Source organism: Tyto alba, unplaced genomic scaffold (assembly GCF_018691265.1).
Source record: "Tyto alba isolate M040663 unplaced genomic scaffold, T.alba_DEE_v4.0 Super-Scaffold_38, whole genome shotgun sequence".
NCBI classification, from domain to species: Eukaryota; Metazoa; Chordata; class Aves; order Strigiformes; family Tytonidae; genus Tyto; species Tyto alba.
In genome coordinates, this window is record NW_024881313.1 from 18763982 (window position 1) to 18784547 (window position 20566).

A 20566-nucleotide genomic window follows, 5' to 3' on the forward strand; every position below is an offset into this window, starting at 1 on the left:
TCTTTTCAGATATTCCTTTTTGGGTCTGGGCATCAGCAAAGAGTTTTAGTGTTCACTAATTATGTGGATAATTGTGTTACAGGGTATTCCAAATTCTTAATGCTCTATATGTATTCCAACTACATTAGCCACAAAATACCGTTTTCTTAACCACTTAACTTCTACGTTCACACCCCATTTTTTTCACAGAGAATAGTATCTTCTATTCTCCTTCCAGTTTAACAGTGCTGAGAAGGCTGTTACACATAATGACATGGTCCCTCAAAAAACTGTATTTCTGCCCCAAAGCCTAACTTTTCATTCAGCAAGCTTCACAAGAGGTTTTGCATCCTTCAGAATGAATTCATTATTTCAAGACAACTCTGCATTATGGAAGTACATGAAATAAACATTTAAATCTCATATACAGTAGAAAGGGATTTGACAGTCTGTCTAAACAGCAAGATGTGGTTATTTTGTCTGTAAATACAGTATCACTACCCAAAAACCAGTATGCAGTATGCCACTCCAAAGGAGGAAAGAAGAAAAAAGTCAATCAGTATAAAATTGAGAACAGAAATTCTTCCCTAGAGAAGGCTGTCAGGTAGCTCGTCCCCAGTGTTTTTCCAAAAGCTACTGTTGTCTCACATTTAATAGTAGTATGGCTTATTTTAGCAAGACCACTTCTTACCGCCAGAATTAGCAACATTTGCTTAAAGAGAAGCAACATCTTCTACTTAAACAGAAACTCTGAGTTGGTAGTCATCAGGACTTCTTTGTTTGAAGACCTCAATTTTTTTTTCCACATGATGTGCAAACTCCTGGCAGCAGGTTTGGCTTCTAACTTCTTTATTTTTACCTTAAAAGCAGTCCACAGACCATGACCTGAAGACCACTCATCAAGGTATACTTTGCTAAGCGTGACTGGCATCAGTAAAGCAGAAGCTTCAAAAGCAGTTCCCCCAGAAGATTTGAAGACGAAGTACTTATGGCATACAAGCAGCAACAAGTAGGCAGAGGTGGGCCAATAGGTATAACCACTTCCTCCAGCCGTTCACACAATTCACACCTGTCTATACCCTAACTGTGAATATTAAATGAAAAATGCTTTTATTTTCTTCCTGATTAACAGCTCCAGTGACTTTAAAATATTATAGGATCTAGCTCCTCAAGCAAGGATGTAATAAAAGCCAATCAGGTGATGTTTAAACGTACTAGACCAGAAACAGAGTTCCAAGCATGTAAAAAAAGGAAACCTGGAAAGAATAGGGGAGAAGGAAAGGGAAAGTTGTCAAATTACTCACCGAGATCTCAACCTGGAATCTGGAAGAGGATCCAGATAAAACAGACCTTTTTACATGATAAGTTATATGTATATACATGAACTATAGTATTAATACCTTCACGTTATGCTTTTGAAGTTAAATAGCTGTTTTGGAAAGACTGTCCTGTATCCTTCTTTCCAAAGACCAATGAGAAAACAGCACAGGTAATTCTAAAAGGATAAAGCACTCAAAATTGCCAGACATTCACAGTTGTATAGACCTGATGCCGCATGCCTTAGGACTGAACAGAATAGCGGCTTTATGAATGGGATTTGTCTCTTGGATCAATGAAGAAAATCACTCCTAACATGGGTATGTCTCTTAACGGTTCAGTCCTCTTTCTAACTCCTTCTCTAGTCATCATATTTATGCCAGGAAACACCAAAATTCAGACTGAGCCTTTGCACTACATTCCTCTGTGTCCACTTTCAGGATTCTGATAAATAGGATTCATGAAGTTCAAACTGCAAATTCTGCTGCAATCATAAATAAGAAAATTTCTATATAAAAAAAAAAAGACACATAAACTGCACCAACTGCAACAAGAGCCTTGCAGCCATGCCTCTGTTAAGTCAGGAATCAAACCAATATATTTAAAGCTGCCAATGCAGCAAACTTCGGAAATTATTGTCATTAACTTCAAACAGCATATCCACATTAGCTAGGTCAGTTCTGTTAACTGCCCGCAGATCAGTCTGTCTTCAGTTTTGATCAAATGACTATGATGGTTAATGAGCTTGGTGCATGGCGAGGATTCCTGGAACGCTGCTATCTTTACTGAGAAACTGACTGGTTTGAGTCTTACATTCCTCAACACCCTCCCTCCTCTCTACTTTTCTTTCGAAATGTAAATTATAGTTCTCATCTTTCAAAAAGTTTGAGAAAGGATGAGACAACATTCAGAAAGTATCTGAAATAAATACTAGTGTTGGCCCTATACTCTAAAAAAAAAAAAAAAAAACAAACCTCAAACCACAAAAAAACCCCAACACCGAACTAGTCGTTTGATAGTTTCTGCACATATGATGTGAACCAAAGTCTCTCTTTTAAACTTTGAAGTATCTGGAAATAATAAAGCTTGATTTTTATGTTTGGTTGGTTGGTTTTTTTTTTTTTTTTTTTTTAGTCCTGATGAGTAAGTGTCAACAAGACTCCTTTGCAGTTGGTAAATGGTGCAGAACTTTTTCAACAAAACAGAAACTGAAAGTTGGGTAAAGGTATTATGCTGCTACACAACATAGAGGACTGAGAGTGGCTTTTTTGATTCCCAGCACAAGACGTCCAGACAACACACTAACTTACTGTCATGTGTTTTTATTTCACAAAACTGATTATATTAAAGAGGATATGAAGAAGGGAACAGATATACTACACAGCATAGCCACAGGACTTTCCCTAGAGACAGACAGGAAATAATAGCTCCTTTCCAGGAGCCACCTAGAACACAAGGGGCCTTTTCCATTACTCTTTAACAGGACCACAAGTGTGGGGTGTTACAACATGCATTTCAGTTAATTATGAAACTGCTAAAATTTCATATACAAACAAACCATCTTGAAAGTGTAAATTCTGGTAATCTAACATTACCAGTTAAATAAGTAATTAAACTTTGTAACACCAATTCTTTATTCTGACTTTGTGAAAACCTTGTACTGAAACAGCAAGAGTCTACCAAAACTTAAGAGATATTTCAGAAAGTAATTATATTTCAATAAAAATAATCAACTCGCTAGGAAAAGTAATGGTTTTACTAGGCCTGCTTAAATTCTAGAACTTGAAATGAATTTGGCATTTTTTCCCCAAATATTTCTCACCGAATTATATGAACACTGATTAACCTATGGAAAAAGATACGAGTCTGGTAATGCACTTTGTGTCCTGTGACAGGGGAGAAGCTGTGCAGCTCCCAAATCAACATCCCACATGGATCTACTGAAACTACGCTGATGACAAAACTCATATTAACAGAAAGAGCAAGGAACAGAGAACACTAAAACCATGCTTTTGTTTCAGCCAACTTTACCCTGAGACCTGACGCATTATTATTTTTTTTTTAATCTATAAATTCCATTATTATTTGTGACCTTTCTCCAGGAAGTAGGGTTTTTATTATGATCTTCATAACCATTACTGTAATTGTTCAAACCCCATAGTAAGTTACAGAGAAGGCTATTATTCCCCTCTTCCATCCAGGACAGGTACGCAGACTGATTTCTCACATATCATTTTTATCAGTAAGTCTCTGTACTACACGTTGCAATTGCACTTTTGAAAAAATACCAGAAAGGCTCCATCAAGAAGAAACTATGTATGGGCTGCATAATTTAAGTATGTAAAAAACATCTTACAAATACTCCAGGTTCCATGGTTATTACTCTATCTCATGCCATATTCTAAAGACAACATGCACCTGCTCCAGTGGCCAAAGAACTAGTTTAAAAAAAAAATCTACGGGTCTTCAGTCCCAAGCCCGTCCCCACTTTTGCTAAGTCTATCTGTGACTCCCATGTTCTTTGCAAAGAAAAAAATAAAAAAGGCAACTTATGCTTCTACAACCTATGTGAAATAATGGCACAAGATGCTGTTGAAATACATTTAAGAAACACATTTCTTTTCCTACTCTTTTACGTTCCTTTGAAGATTTGTGGCAAAAGACGATCAAGCGGCAAAAAATACTATTTAGCAGGAGAAACTGCTGCATCATTTTTCCCGTGGGCCACACGGCGAGTTGCGGGTGATCCAGGATCACGAGCGCAACAACTATCACGGTCCCCACCCGCACACGCGCGGAGGGGCCCCGGCCCCAGGGAGCGGCGCCTCCCTCCCCCCCCCCAGACACACGGTCACGGACAGGCAGGCGGCGCGGGGCCCCGCGGGGAGAGCTGTGGGTGTGTCCGGGCAGGTGGGCCGAGAGCGGCGGGGCGGGCCGAGGGCCCAAGACGGGCCCCGGGGTAGAAGGCCGGGCAGGCACCGAGCCGGGGAAAGGGCCGGACGGGGAGCGGGGCCGGGGCACGGCTCACGCAGGTACCTTGCGCCCAACGGCAGAAGATGGTGTCGGCCAGCCCACGGGGCCCGGCCTTCTTGCCCCACACCAGGTGGACAAGCTCCTGGCCCGCCTCGGACATGACGGGGCGGTGGCGGCCCGGCGGCCGGGCGGGCGAGGCGGCGGCCGGCGGCGGAGGCGGCTGTGGCAGCCGCTGCCCCTGCGCAGGGGAGGGGCCGGGCCGCGCCGGGCGGGCGGGCGGGGCGCTCGCGCGCCCGGGGGGGCGGGGCCTCGCCGGGCGCCTGGAGGAGCTGCGCATGCGTGGCGGTTACTCTTCCCGCTCCCCCAGCAGGCACCGGTGCTTCCGTGGGCGCAGGAAGCGGGGTCGGGGCGGGCGGGTGAGGAACGCCGATAGCTGCTTTGTCCCGCCTCGATAGCGGTTTTGGGTTGCCCCCGAAGCTTTGTGACGAGTTGAGGGGATCGCGGTGGCGTTGGTGAGAAGGTGGTGGTGGCGGCGGCAGTGGCAGTGGAGAAGCTGGTCTTCTGAGGCTGAATGTAGAGCAGATGGTAGTCAGTGTGCATCTGACTGCTAGTCTTGCCTATGGGCTGGATCTACCAAGAGATTTCCGGAATTTGTAATAATACTAGTATAAGTATTTAGAGAGCTTCCTTTATGTATTTGTTGTATAGTGTATCGTGGAAGCACTAACCTAGCATACAGGTAACATGTAGTGCTTGCATATATACATGAATCAGTTTTACTATTTTGGAAACCCGTCTTACCTGGCAGTACCTGCATTCATACAATAGTTTGAAATAAAGAATGAAAGGTAGCAGTATGAGTTTCTTAAACTATTTAGGAGTGGTGTTAGATGGACATCCATTAACTTGAATAGATTCATATTTTGAAAATAAATTTGGCTTACCTAATTCAGTAATGATTTTTCTCCAGTAGAAATAAAGACTGGATATTCTTATAAAAGATAATTGCCATTCAAATGGGAATTCTTCATGGATGTTCTGTGATCAGTATTGTACACAAGATTAACATAGACTTTATTAAACAATTTTTCAGAAGGATAGTAACCATTACCACTGACAAAACTGGACTAAGGTTGCTCTCTTAGAAAAAAGTTTAATTCTAAAAGTTTTCTAGTTGAAACTATTGCATATGCTACTTGGAATTCTTTATGTGGTGTGCAGATGCAATTGAGCTGTAATATCGTGCCCATCTACTTCATCATATATTTGTTACTTTTATGGAGATGGAGCACATGTTGAAACTGATACATGTGCAGACTTTCTGAATTAAGTGTGAAAATAGCCAATATCAGTCTGTTTGTAAGCTTTCTGACATGTCATACCACAAACTGATCAGAAGATGGTGTTGTTGTATTTCTGATTTTTAAGCATTTTCAAATACTTGCACAATTAAGAATTTTCTGAATAATTACTGACAAGCCATCAATTTCTTCCAATATTGATTAATGGAATGGATTCTAGATTTTCATAAGTAATGCTTATAATGGACACTTTCTGATTTTTAGCATAAAGAATAACTTAGTAAGTGAAAATCATTTAATTAGAATTAAAGACATGATAACAAAATCATGTTCTGTACATACTATAATAAAGGCCATCAAGTTTTAAGATTTTGTGTGTTCTGAATCAATTGTGCAGTAAAATGCAAATTTTCTTGTAGTACTTTAATACTAGGTATAACAGGCTTGAAATTGTAAACATCCCGTGATCAGGAAGAAAGTATCAGAATAGATATATTCTAAAGTGTATTGTACATACATTTGTAATATTTGAAATATTTCAGAGAAGTATATTTACCAAAATGGTGTGATGGTGCAAGCATAAGCCAGCTACGTCAACCAAGTTCAAACCATCCCTTGATAGTCTGAAGCTTTACAAGGAGGAGGAGAGAACTGCAGGTTTTAGCCCATCTCTTCAAGCTGCTGGGCTTGTTCTGAGGAAGGAAACTTCTGTTGTCATGGGTGTTCGGAGTGCAGTCCAAAAAACAATTCTGTGAGCAAGTGGAGAATTGAGGAGATGAAGACCCTGTAAAAGAAGGATGGTGAACATACAACTGGACTGTGGTCACTGCTGTATGGAATTGGAGTTCAATGGCACCACCCAGAGGTACCAAAAGGCTGGGAAAGCTCCTCCACTTCCCTCTCTGCTGTGTTGGAACGTTTGTGCGTTGTTGAAAGGAGGTTAAGTAGAATGAGAGTGCTCTTTGGTTTCATGAGTGCAAACAGGTGTTCACACTGAGACAGATGTAAGGAAAAGTTCAGTCACAACCTTGGGAGTTGTGAGCTGGAATAGGTCCTGCAGTTTTAATGCACTCTAAATAAGTGCCGCAGGATTATTTTCTCATCATAGAGTGGAAGAATGCTCATCAGCCACACATCTGTGATTATAGACCCATAGGTGAGCTAGCAGCTAATACTCCTGTAAAGTCACAGTATCAAGTTAAATTGAATCTGTATTTCTCACCTGAGTTAGAATAACACATAGCCACATTTTGGTGTAGTTGGCAGTTTTGTTGTGTAGCAGTGGCAGTTAGGTTTAAGGCTAATGCCCTGTGTTGTGTAAAAATGGTTTAAATTTTAAAATGTCTTTCCAGCTACAGATGCTGTACACCTCTGATATTGCTGATTTTCTCCATATAATTTGAACGCTGATACGAGAAAACGTGTCTTCAGAATTACTCACTATACTGAAAAAAGCAAAGACAGTAATGAGAGACACAAGATGTAAAGCTATTTGACCCATCTTAATTTGATTGTCATACTGCACATAGAATTCAATATAGACAAATACAAATGAATGAATTTGGGAACAAGAGAGCAATTTTGGGCATATGTGCCAACCAGAACAATCTGCCATGTCCTGGTTAGGAAAAGCATTAGGAAATTATTTTGGAAATACTACTGAAATCATTAGTCTTACTAATACAAATTGGAAAAGGCAAACCATATAGTCAGCTGTAGCAAGCAACACTGAATATGAGTGAATGAGGCTGTGGATGTCATCAGTTAGGATTTTTGATCTCCTGCTGATTATCTTTTAAGTCTTGGGCATTCATAAGCTAGTGATAGTTGCACATGCATACCAAAGAAATGGACTGGAAGATATGTGTGTGAATTTATGTAGGTGGTTGGGTTGCAGCTAGCAAGTAGGAAACTAAAAAGGAGGATTAGGAGAAAAGCATACAAGAAAACTGGTATTTTAGAATTAGGATTGTACTGGGAATTCTGTTTTTTCAGGTTGTTGGTTTTGTTCACTAAGGGAGAAACTAATAGCTCAGTGAGATCTAGTATCAGGTTGACATATATACTGTATTTCAGAAACAATGTATGTAGACTGGAGTCTGAACTCTGAACAGATTGTGCAAACCAGCACACTAGTACGTGGAAATAGTATTTTCTAAAATTATGAAACAATATTGTTTAAATATTGTTTGTGTTGACTCTGGGATGTACAAACTGTACTTTAAAGTCAGGGTTTCATGGAAGATAAATAAGACGGCAGACTTCTCTGTGTATTGGGTCTTCCTTAAAATGTTTAGAGGTATGCAAATCAAGAAAGAATAAAAACCACTGCTCTACAGCATTGCTTAGATGTATCTGAGTAGTATGCATAGATTTGAACTAATTTTTCAAGTAGTTTCTATTAAATGCACAAGTGTTTTTCCTTTTTTTTTTTTTTTTAATGTTGGACTGCCATCATGTGGTTGGTTTGGTGATTTAATGTACACTTTTAATATATCTGCAAGTTTTCCTTTTTTCCTCTTAAAATACTATTCACTTATGTTTTTTTGGTTAGTTGGTTGGTTGGTTGGTTGGGTTGTTTTCCATTTTGAAATGCTGTTAATTCCCTCTGCAGAATGATTTAGTGGTTTTGTTTTTTTAGGAAAACATAGTAACTACCCTTCTCTCTTTTCTAATCTCTAATCCAAACTCACTTGGTTTAGTTTAATTCTGTTGATTCCAGTATGTAACATCTTAGAAAAGTTCTCCACTACACCAAAGCAGAAGGTAAAGAACATAAGCATATGTTCTATATGTGTGCAGCCCCATTTGGTTTACTTAATGTATTTTGTAAGGATTAAGCCTATTCAAGAAAGTTTTTGGATTAATTGAGAGTTTGTGGGTTTACTTCTACGAACTGTTGACAGACAGCAATACGAGTTACAGACATTGCACATTTTTGTGAGGCAAATCTCAATAAAGTTCATCTACACTGATATAGCTTTGTCTTACTTGTCTTTAAAAATTTATTGTCTTTAAAATGCATTTAAAAAGCTCTGTGGCTGACTTGGATTCTTCCAACTTGTTATTGGTTAAAGATAATTGTAGTAGCAGTGATGACAAAGTAGTGGGGGAGAAAGGCACTGATCCCTGTTTTTCACTTGGGTCAGCCGGTGAGACACTATATGGAAGAGACAACACAATGTCCTCCTCATCTGCTCAGTGTCCCCCTCCTGAATTGGGGTAGCCCTGCAGTGCCTGTTGCGTGTCAAAGGAAAAGGCCCTGCAGTCCAGGGAATGGGCAAAGTAAGTTGCTTTCTGCCAGCAGGAAGATGGAGAGGGAAATTGGAGCAGAAAAATGAAATTCTTCAGGTGCCAAGGGACACCTATGGCCTTGAGACTTGCATGGTTCATTTTTTCTCTCCTCAGGCCTCCTTATTTTGAGAGAAGGGTAAAACTTATATTTTGACCTGTGCATCAGCACCAGATTCTCTGAGAAGGTAGACTCCAAGTCTAGGAAACAGAAAATTCTGATGTCTCTTATTTTCTCTTTTTAAATGATGAATTAGTGCTATATCTGAAAAAGTTCTTAGAGGACTGACACCTACTGAAATTGTAGAAAAGAGAAAATGGGTAATTTTTGGGTAGATATTTGCCCTCAGAATCTGTTGGTGAGACAAAACAAGCTATTGATTGTCCTGAGTGTGTTAATGTTTGGGATTGACATCCCTGTGGAATGGGAAGGAATTTTTGGAGAATCGCAACTTTGTGTGACAGCCAATATAGCAAGTTAAAAGAGTTCTTTCATATATACCATATATATAGTATCTTAATGCTATAGACAATAGTTTAATATTAGGTAAGCTGTTTAAAACTGCTGGGTCTATAACTCTATCATTTACAGAAACACCAGTGAGTGAATCCCCCTATATTCATAATATAAGCTGCATCAGAACATAATGATTGTACTCACTGTTACATTTCATTTAAGATCTTTAAGTGTGGAAAAAAGTATGACAGAAAATGGACTACTTTAGAAACAGTCATTTATTCAGTGTCTGCAAGTTACCACGGCATTTTCACATTGTTTAAAGACATATCTTTTTTTTCCTCTCCCAAAGCATACTGAGATTCTCTATTATTTTCAGATAAAATGATCTTACAGACACAGGTAAAATTTAAACATCCGTTATCCTTATATGGTCACTCAGTGTATGGCTCACAGCAAACACCTTTAGATTATGGACTGCAATTTTTGGGGAGAAAAAGGAAAAAATTTGACATTGTAATTGGCAAGAAAAAGTCTGTAATTATTAAGACTTTTAGGAATATAATTAAGAATGTCAAGTACCAACACAGTGATGCTAATACTATATCTCTGACGTTACTAGTTACAAGTGGCTCAGACAAGTTTAGTGCGACATGAATGGCCTAATAACTTGCTGTGCAGTCACTACCCTCTGGTTATCTAGCAGTGACAATGCACAGAAGAGATAAAAAGAGATAATGCAGTTAATTTTTTAAGAGACATATAGAGTTATCGATTTTAATAATGTGAGCTACATTTCAAACTGAAAAGTTACTTGAAGCAAAAGACTGGATTATTTGATTTCAATAAAGCTGAATTTAAATACATTAATTGTATTGAAATGTTAAAAGAATTAAATGCACATAATTTAGTAAAAATTGACAGGAAAGTTCTAATTTTGCAAAAGGACTGGTTTCCTGCAGAAAATTACACCATTTAGCACAACTTTAGTTTTTATCTTGGAGAGATTGGGAAAAAGCTAGTTTCATGGGGGAAGTCTTGTTTTGAAGCAGGTGATGTGTTGGAAGAATGCAGAATGAAGAGGTTGTTAAGATTGCTGATAGGAGAAAAAAAAGATACTCGGAAAGTGATCTGTACTAAAAGGATGGGAACCTCATTCTCCAAGCATGACAATCAAAGCCATTTGCCCATCTAAATGTCTTGCTCTTTATTTTTCTTACTTTCTCAGGTTTTCTGTCTCAAATTCCTCTTTTTTGAAAAGCCTGACACAGTGGTACTCCTCTCTTCATGTTCTCATCTCTGTTTCATCTACAGCACTTATGTTTAATGACGCTTGTCTTTTATTTAATTTCCCATCCTTAACAATTGTTTTGTCTCCCTAAGGATTAATATAAATGTTACCCCTTTTTTATTCTTGGAACAATCTATTTCTTCCTGTATGACATTTTGTCCTTCATATCTGTTATGAAAATTCATTATTTCATCTCTTTTCACAGAGGTAGCTGAAAATTCCATCTACTTTCATATTGATACCCTTTCTGCAAGAGCCTGTGAGTTCCTTGGGCCCATGACACATTTGTGTCTGCAATGCATTCTGCAAAAGTATCACATACTTGTGACATTTTAAGAATACATAAGGAAGAATGCAAGGACAAGAGATTCACAGGAAGCAACCATGTTGGGAACAGTGATTTATTTGTTCAGAGGAGATGCTGGGCAGTGCTGAGAAAATCACCCATCAGTGAGAAACCTTGGGGAAAGGGACGTCATGAATAAGTTACTGTAAATTCAGAATTGTTTTGAGATGGGTCTTTTCTTTCATCAGAAGATTAATTCCTACTCCCTCTTTACAGAATATTGTCATCACACCAAAATAAATCAGAGGATTTTATACATCATTACAGCTTATATATAGCTTATTGTGTAGACCGTATATGTGTGACTCATGCACTCAGCCTTGACGTTTTGAAGACTGCAACCAGTGGTTGCTTTGGATCATTGAAATTAACTGGTTTACCAGATTTGAATAAAACTTCTTTGCCCGCTAGAGGGTACTCTAGTTCTTAGAATAGCTAGAGTAACACTAGGTTTATAAATTCAAAGAAAAAAAAATGGTCGGCACACTCCTGTGGTTAAGAAATTAAGGGTCAGGGAGCTTTGCTGATTTATAGCAGTTGAACATCTGCTTTGGAACACACAAAGTGAAAGATTTCAAATTTATGCTTTCCCACAACAACCATGAGTTGTCCCTGTTTTACATGCCGTTGTCATTTTTACTGACAACTTTTATTCTTGAACATATAAACCACTATATTCCTTTTTTTTTTTTTTTTTTTGCTTTTAAATGTCTCCATGTACAAAATTATGCTAACATTTTTTTTTGTTTCCCATTTTATTACTTTCTTTATAACAAAGTAATAAAGAGTAATAACATCTAATACCCTTTATCCAGTCATTCTAAATAGCAATTGATAGGCATCAAAGCTTCAAGAGATGATTGTGATCAAGAACTGTCTAGATGAATTAGTAACATATCCTCAATACTACATTCCTCTCTGTTAAAAACTGTATAAATGAATAGGAGCATTTCTTCAATATTACATTCCTCAGTTAAAATAGTCTATTCCTGAGATAAAATACTTTGAATGATTCATAGTCCCTATGGACTGTGGACCATATTTGCAAGTATTACAAAGAGCTTTCTTTGAAATTTTGCCATTAGATGGAAAGAAGTAAGTTTCCCTGTTTTATCCAAATGCAGTTTTCTTTGGATTTCGTGAAACTATCAATTCCAGAAAGGTCTGAGCTTAGTAAAAGATGTTTGGTTTTTTTTTTTTTTTTTTAATTTCCTTACTTCCCTTCTGTTGCTTTGAAATATACTAAATAGCGTTAGGTGTTACATGCTTTTAGAAAAATATATGAACTCCTGAAAAGTAAGGCTGAGAAGAATACTGCTCATTCAGCACAACAGTGCGACTGCTGCTACCACTACTGTTAAGAAAAAAACAGCACATAAATCTAGAGTATTATGGCAACTCTCATCTTAAGATGGTTGGCTGTGGAAAACAGAGGAGACAGTCTGATATTCAAGCATCTTGTTGAGTCACTGGAAATGGTTGACATTGAAATGCTTGATATTAAATTGTATGAAAAGGGTAGTGTCAGAGCCTGTTCTGCAGTTTAACGTGTGGTACGTCCTTGCATAGTGTTCTACAAAACTTAGCATTACGTGAAACATGTATGTATGAGTTTCAAAATCCATTTGTCTCTACTATAACACCTCTTTTCTTTGTTTAATGCAGTTAGCATTAGTATACTTTCAGCGACATCACCTATGTCCAGAGAAGTCCTAGGGCAACATTCCTCTTATTTGATAGCTTCATTCTGGACCAGTACAACTGAAAGCAAAGCTAAAGAGCTTGTCAGGAGCTGAGAATGTAAGTTTGTGCTACAATGAATCACGTGACGACAGAGGAACATTTTTGGATTGGTACCTTTTTCACATGGCATTGAAAAGAAAAATTGATGTGCAGTTTAATGTGGCAAAGATTTCAACAAGCTTTGTGTATTCCAGTGAAGAAATCTCTTCCTTTCAGGCAATTAGTGATGAGGATGTATACCCTAAATCTTGCACCTCTGAGCTTCCATGGTTGTTGCGTTTACATGAAAAGTTGCTACACTGTCAGAGCAAATGAAAATCCTGACTCCTTTTTTTGAATTCCAGAGGGTGCCATGTTTGCAATGAGCAGAACTCTTGGGGACATAGAAGTTTCCCCATAAAATTTCAGAAGAAAATGCAATGCCAGCAAGGAACTGGTTACAGCTTCCCAGATTTCTGGATTATTTATTTTTTTCTAGTTTGCATCAGTTGGAAACAGTTACTGAGCAACTGGTTCTGGTGTACTCTGGCCACCCCTCGTCTGTGATAAGCTTTCTTTAGGTTACCTATATATCCTGTGTGCCATGTGATCTGGGAGGGATATCTGCATTCCGTTCTGTGATGAGATGACTAGCTGAGCAGATAAGATGAGCAGTGGGAGAGCAGTGGATGTTGTGCACCTTGAATTTAGCAAGGTCTTTAATAGTCTACCTAGTGTTCTTACAGTCGAACTGTGAGCTGCGGACTGGATAAATAGACAGGAAAGTGGGTGGAAAATTATCTCAACCATTAAGATCTAACGGTGGTGTTCACTGGTACGAAGCTCACCTGGCAACTGATTATGAGTGGCATGCCTCAGAGTTTGATGTCAACCATGCTTGTCTTCAGTAACAACGTGGATGACTGGATAGAGTGCATTCTTTGCAAGTTTGCACATTCTATGAATTGGGAAGGGTGGGCAGTACACTGGAAGACAGGGCTGATGTTTGAGGGACTTTGTCAGACTCCAGAAATGGGCTGTCAGGAACCTCGTGAAATTCACCAAAGGCAAATGCAAAGTCTGGCATCTGGGGTGGAATAAACCCATGCAACAGCACCCAGCAGCACTGACTGCCTAGGAAGCAGCTTTTTAGAAAATGGCTCAAGGTCCCTGTGGGCAGTGAGTTGCACATGAGTCATCTGTGTGCTGTTGTGGCAAGGAAGACCAGCTGCATCTTGGGCTATGTTAGGAGGAGGATAGCCAGCAGGTGGAGGAAAGTGATGTTTCTTTCCCTCTATATGGCAGCTGTGGGATGACCACTGGAATGATGTGTCCAGTTTTGGGCTCCCCTGCACAGAAGATACATTGACATAGTGAAGCAAGTGCATTAGAGGGCCATTGAGATGCTTAGGGGGCTGGAGCACGTGATGTACAAGGAGAGGCTGTGAGATGTGTTTGTTCTGTCATACGAAGAGAAGGCTAATGCAATGGTGGGAATCTTATTGCTGTATATGACTACCTAACAGGAGGATGTTGGGAAGTCAGAGCTAGATTCTTCTCAGAGGAACACCTTGGAAGGACAAGAGGCTGTGACCAGAAGTTAGAACATGGGAAACTCCATCCCAGTGCAAGGGGAAAATATTTTGCCCTGAGAATGGTCAAATGCTGGAACAGGTTGCCTGGGTGATTTGTGGAATCTCCATCCATGGAGATACTTGAAAGTCAACTGGCCACTGCCTTCAGCAGCTGGATCTAAATGGACTTACATTGAGTAGGGTGTTGGTGTAAATGTTCTCCAGTGGTTCCTTCCAACTGACATGATTCTGTCTAATGGATTCGTTGCATGACAGTCATTGAATGCGTATGGGCTAATGCCAGTAAGAGAGATCTATTCCTCTTTATTCATATTTTAAAAATAGGAAGTAACAGGTCAATGAAGTTTCATTTTGCAGGGGACAATGTAAAGATGAAACAACTAAAGTTAAAGAAGAAGAAATGAGTTATGAATTTTCATTTGTATAGTATGTTACTTGAGTCTTAGAAGTGCATGAACAGTATTATATTTATTCCACCTTCTCTGTATCTTCTTGATTTGGTATCTTCTCTCATAACAACTTCCTAGAAATTTCATTCACTTTCTTGTTGCAGATAATCACATCATGTAATTGTTTGCATACATCGTTGGTGAACCATCTGAAACCTAGACTTTTTGCTCCTCTCAGTCTAATTGGAGGGATTTTCTGTAACTGATTCTCAGGCTAATTGTATTGATGATGATGATGGTTCTGTGTATTCCTACTGCTGAGAGAAGTTTACTAGTATTTTTTAAAGGCTCATATTCAGTGGAGAGGTGAAATCATTTTACTGAAGCTAAACTGTCTTGAATCTGCAACCGTGCACAGAGGTAGTATAAGCTATATATTGAGTGCTTTGATTCACAGCTTAGCAGTTTTCTACTTGAATTGAAGTCTCTTGGTGCCTTCCCACCCTATTACTAGCTAGAAAATTAACAGGCTTTGAGATTTTCCCCTCTGACAGTCCAGTATTTGAAAGCTTAAAAATAAAAGTTTGTGTGTAGGTAGTAATCAGTTACAGGTTTGCCTTTGTTCCCTTGGGCTAATGCTCCAGAGAGGAAAAGCAACAAGACAAAAACAGTGTGCAATGTATACTCAAGTCTAAAGCCTGATTGCAGATAGGTTGACTGTTGCACACTGGTAATTAATCTGTTTCTAGCCTTTCTTGGTTTTCTCTTTTGTAATGTTCTTTTTACCCCAAAAGTTATATATTTCCTGTATCAATTTTATTCAGAAATAAATGGTAGTTATAGAGACATTATAGCTTCACTATGGAATTAAATACACAGACAGTTCTGGGTGAAGATGTATAAATCATAACAGTGTACTCCATCAACTTCCATTTTTATACCCATAAGATGAAGCATTAAGTATAGTTTTTACCTTGTAAAATGAAGAAAGTGAAACAATAAGAATTTATTGCACCCAATAAACAAACGGAAAGAAAGGGAATAGAATTTAAGAAATAATGTGCTAACTCAAAACAATCCAGAGATGAATATTAAATATATACACTATATATCTAAAGCCATTCAGTGTAATAAATAACATGGAAAAAACATTGTAAATCATAGGACCTAGTTTAGTTTTTGCACTTTGTTGTTTTATGTAAGATCAACCAGGCTTTAAAGGAAGCTACAGAGTATTTTTTCACAATGCACTCCTTTGAACTGGGTTTGTGTAGGTAAAGACTATAAAATAATAATGTGCCAAATGTTTCCCACGTTACTAGAAGTTATAGTTACCTTGCTGTTTGCCTATAGGTCTTGCTATAGCTGGGTCTTTTACTCTCTTTGAGCTTCTTAATAGGCATGGTTTGCAGTATTTGATTTCCCTGCTTGACTCTAAGTTTTGCTATGTCAAAATTAATATTTTAGATTACTGAACAGAATTAGGATTCAGTGCAAAATTTGTTATTGAGTTGTTGGAAATTAGGTCAGGTCAGGAAGCATCATCTCCTGCAGTATGTTTTTGGAGTATTTTTCAAGTAAAATTTAAAATACATTTTCAAAATATTTTCAATAAACACCTTACTAACTCTCTTGTTGGTAAGGTTTTCATAAGCATGAAAAATATATTATCCTCTTATATCTAACTAACTGTGCATGGTAAAGAAATACAGTAGTACCAATTTACGTAATCAGAATCTTAAGTCTAAAGAGGCCCAAAGTTGGATGGATTTTCAACAAATGGGTTGAAGGGCCGCAATTCTTCTGCACTTACCTATGAGTTGTCAACAAAACTGTGTTACAGAGCATTTTTCAAGAACTGAAGCAAAACAGCTTTCACAGGGGGAAATTTTTTAAATTAGGTCCTATATATTCACTTTTTGTAACAGTCATGCAAATACCAGCAGTATTTCCCTAGGTAGAAGACGGTCTCTTTCCTGTTTCAGAAAAAATGATATAAAAAGCTTGATTAGGATGGTGTAAGAAATGTTTTGATGTTGGGTGTGAAGTACATCATAAAAGTCATCTTCGATGCCTGTGCAAATTTCTGTTAGCATGAAACTTGGCACAAATGCCAGTGCCAGACCTTCAACCTTGTGTCAGCTTAAGAATCTGACAGAGCTTTGCCAGATGCTTTTCCAGCAGCTCACCTGGAACACTGAAGGCAATAGAAAGTCTACCTGGTCTTTTGAAATATAAATCCCTTTCCCAGAATCTCAGTATGGATTCCTATCTTCATGCTATCTTCACCTATGGAGGTTTTGGATATAAATGCTTCTAAAGATTTGTAGCAGTCAAACAACAGGAGAGACATCTGCTTTATTTTGCATCTAAAGCTAACTGTGGAGGTTTACTGAAATAATCACCCACATGAAACATTCAGCTCTGATTAGAGTGCTCAGATGATTCTCAAAGCTGTACTGTTATGTTATGCCTAAAAGAAAAAGCTTGAAGATCAGTCACCCAACACACATAAACACCATAAAGTGCTTAATCATAGAATCACAGAATAGTTTGTGTTGGAATGGACCTTAAAGGTCATCTAGTTCCAACGCCCCTGCCACGGGCAGGGACACCTTCCACTAGACCAGGTTGCTCAAAGCCCTGACCAACCTGGCCTTGAACCCTTCCAGGGAGGGGGCAGCCACAGCTTCTCTGGGAAACCTGTGCCAGTGCCTCAACACCTTCACAGTAAAAAATTTCTTCCTTCTATATAATTTAAACCTTCCCTCTTTCAGTTTAAAACTGTTACCTCTTATCCTATCCCTACACTCTCTGATAAAAGAGTCCCTCCCCATCTTTCTTGTAGAACCCCTTTAAGTACTGGAAGGTCGCTATAAGATCTCCCTGGAGCCTTCTCTTCTCCAGGCTGAACAACCCCTACTCTCAGCCTGTCCTCATAGGGGAGGTGCCCCAGGCCCCAGTCATCTTTGTGGCCTCCTCTGGAATTGCTCAAGCAGGTCCATGTCCTTCTGATGCTGGGGAACCCAGAGATGAACACAGTACTCCAGGTGGGCTCTCACGGGAGTGAAATAGAGGGGGAGAATTCTCTCCCTCAATCTGCTGGCCACACTTTTCTTGATGCAGCCAAGGCTTTCTGGGCTGCAAGTGCACACTGATGGCTCATAGTCAGTTTTCCATCCATTAATACCCCCCAAGTCCTTCTCCACAAGGCTGCTTCCAATCCACTCATTGCCCAGCCTGTATTTGTGCTTGGGATTGCCATGACCCATGTGCAGGACCTTCCACTTGGCCTTGTTGAACTTCCTGAGGTTTTCATGTGCCCACTTCTCCAGCCTGTCAAGGTCCCTCTGGATGGCATTCCTTCCCTCTGTTCCAGCGTGAGTCCCTCCCACGGGGTGCAGTCCTTCAGGAACAGACTGTTCCAGTGTGGGTCCCCCACAGGGTCACAAGTCCTGCCAGCAAACCTGCTGCAGCGTGGCCTTCTCTCTCTCCATGGGTCCACAGGTCCTGCAAGGAGCCTGCTCCAGCGTGGGCTTCTCACAGGGTCACAGCCTCCTTTGGGCTCATCTACCTGCTCTGGTGAGGGGTCCTTCATGGGCTGCAGGTGGAGATCTGCTCCACTGTGGACCTCCATGGGCTGCAGGGGTACAGCCTGCCTGTATTTATATGTATACATGTTTATGTATATATATATATATATATGTATATATTAAAAATTATGATGCTCACAGTGGAGTCCTGGCCTAGTCAACTAAGCACTTTTAATAAAATAGAAAGACAACTGTTTTTTTTGTTCTTCAAAAGTCATATGATATTTTCCATAAGAAAGTCATATGCTTTTTAAAAAGTGCATTTTTAATCTGAAAAAATTTGATCTTTTTATTTTCCTAATCACTTCAAACATTGAAGCTTATTTCAAACATGACTACAATTCTCTGTTTTGTATAAAGATAATTTGAACAGAAACAACTTAAATCAGGAGGAGGTATATGATTTAGTTCTGTCACTTGCGGTACTATAAACCATTTAATGTTATATTCTACAGCTTTGGTAGATACACAATACAGACTTTAGGGTCAATTTGCAGTCTGTATTTGTCTAGGATAAAGTTAAGCTATGGAAAAGTTAGTGCAAACTGTTTATAAGTTTTCTTACTATTAAAAAAAAAAAAAAGGAAGAAGGACAAAACCAAGATGTTCTGCTATTGCTATTAAAGTGATTAAGTAATTTACACTCAGAGATCCATTTCCAAACTTAAGCCCTCAAACAAAACCATTGTTTTTCAACACTGGGAGAGTATGTACAGGTCCTGGCTTCGTTCTATTTTGATGAAATGTGTCATTGATAAAAGAGAGTTCAAGCTTCCCTAAAGCAATTAAAATGTTTTTGCCTCAGGTGGTAAATAAAAGCACATGATAGAACTAAAGCAGACTGGGAGAGTGGTAATCAGTACAGTAGTTCAGTATTGAACAATATTGAACACTGTAACAATAACACATAATAAATCATTTTGAAAGGTACATTGGATATATTATTTTCAAGGACAAATAAAGTATACTCACAAGGATCAAAAGGACACCTTAGTTATTTTTATGTTCTATTTTAGAAATTATTGACAATTCCTTTTTAAAGTAGCTTTAGCCTGCTTGACTTCAAAATATTTATGAGAATACTTTTGGGTATGGGTCAATTAGATGTAAATATCTTTTATCAAAAGCTTTTTTCTTGGAAACATTATACGACTGTAATGTTTCATTTTTAAGAGCACTATCTTGATTTTTATACATTAAATATCTTGATCTTATAAATGTGAGATGTATTCAACCCACGTATGCTTGTATCATACAAGCCAACGATAGAGTTCACCTTGTGTTGTTGCTGTACCATCTTTTTATACAACTAATTCACTAAAAGAAGAAAGATATGTATTAGGAGAAAATTTTACTAAATCCATTACTATATTCTTGGCAATTCCAGAAGACTCAGTATTTCACCTGGAAGTATCAAGAGGAATCCAAACAGACTGTTCTTTCCATTTTTTTCAGTAGAATCCTATATGAGGGGTCAGTTTGATGCAGTTCAGTCACCCAAGTCCATGAAAAATAATGGTTAAGAAGAATAGCAAAGTATGCTGAAAAACAAATAATATATGTTTAGAATAGAATTTATTTAAGGAATGAGGCAAAGTAAAATTTACAGTATGACTTTTGTGTTCTAACCTTCTTGAAACCAAACTTTATACTGTCATTTTGATTACATTACTTTTTTATTTACACCATGTTCTCAAATATAACTTCCTTTAACTAGATCATGTCCTAATTTGGGATAATTATTGTCTATTTTCTATGAGAACTCACCAAGTTTTGAGAAATATTTGTATTTGACAGCAAGGCATACCTTTTTAAGACAATGAGCTTGCATTGTTTTCTTTTGAATTGTGAGAATGTCCTTATTTGAATATGAGCATGCTGAAATACTCAGAGACCATGAGCACAAACCTTTACCGAGCCTAGCTTTACCCCAGTCTCTGCAGTAGAACTGAGCTCTCCTGTTTTAATCAAACAAATCTTTTACTTATTTCAGTTGCTTGCTTAATGATTAAAACTGTGCTTTGCTTCCTTGTAAGCATTTCTGGAAGTTCTGCCATCATATCTCTTCCCCAGTGATTCTGGGAGTTTTGTGGGGATAATAGATTTTTACTGCGATAAACCAAAGCTGACGTTTTCTTCTAGATTTTTTGTGTCAGTAAATCATTTTTATAACTATAAAATTCTAGAATGTACAGGGAACATTACAAGCATCTTCCTGTAAAACTGCACTTCTCTGGGCATATATGAGTTAATGAATGATTGGGATGTTGTATGGTTTTACTTCCCACTTTTTACAAACTACATTTTTTTTC

At 38.5% G+C, this 20566-nt stretch overlaps 1 protein-coding gene and 1 long non-coding RNA gene across 2 annotated transcripts in view; one reads left to right on the plus strand and one right to left on the minus strand.

The window, feature by feature from the left end:
* The window catches only part of MINDY3 (MINDY lysine 48 deubiquitinase 3), a 54932-nt gene extending 50402 nt beyond the window's left edge, over positions 1-4530 (minus strand). Inside the window, exon 1 of the mRNA XM_042801846.1 lies at positions 4333-4530. Coding sequence (XP_042657780.1) covers positions 4333-4429 — 97 coding nt within the window. The 5' untranslated portion in view covers positions 4430-4530. The remainder of the gene's footprint in view (positions 1-4332) is intronic.
* Positions 4531-4689: 159 nt separating this feature from the next.
* LOC116961257 lies at positions 4690-11032 on the plus strand. The gene is made up of 3 exons (XR_004406907.2): positions 4690-4781; positions 6113-6435; positions 10815-11032. It is a non-coding gene; the product is annotated as an uncharacterized LOC116961257 (long non-coding RNA).
* Positions 11033-20566: the final 9534 nt, after the last annotated feature.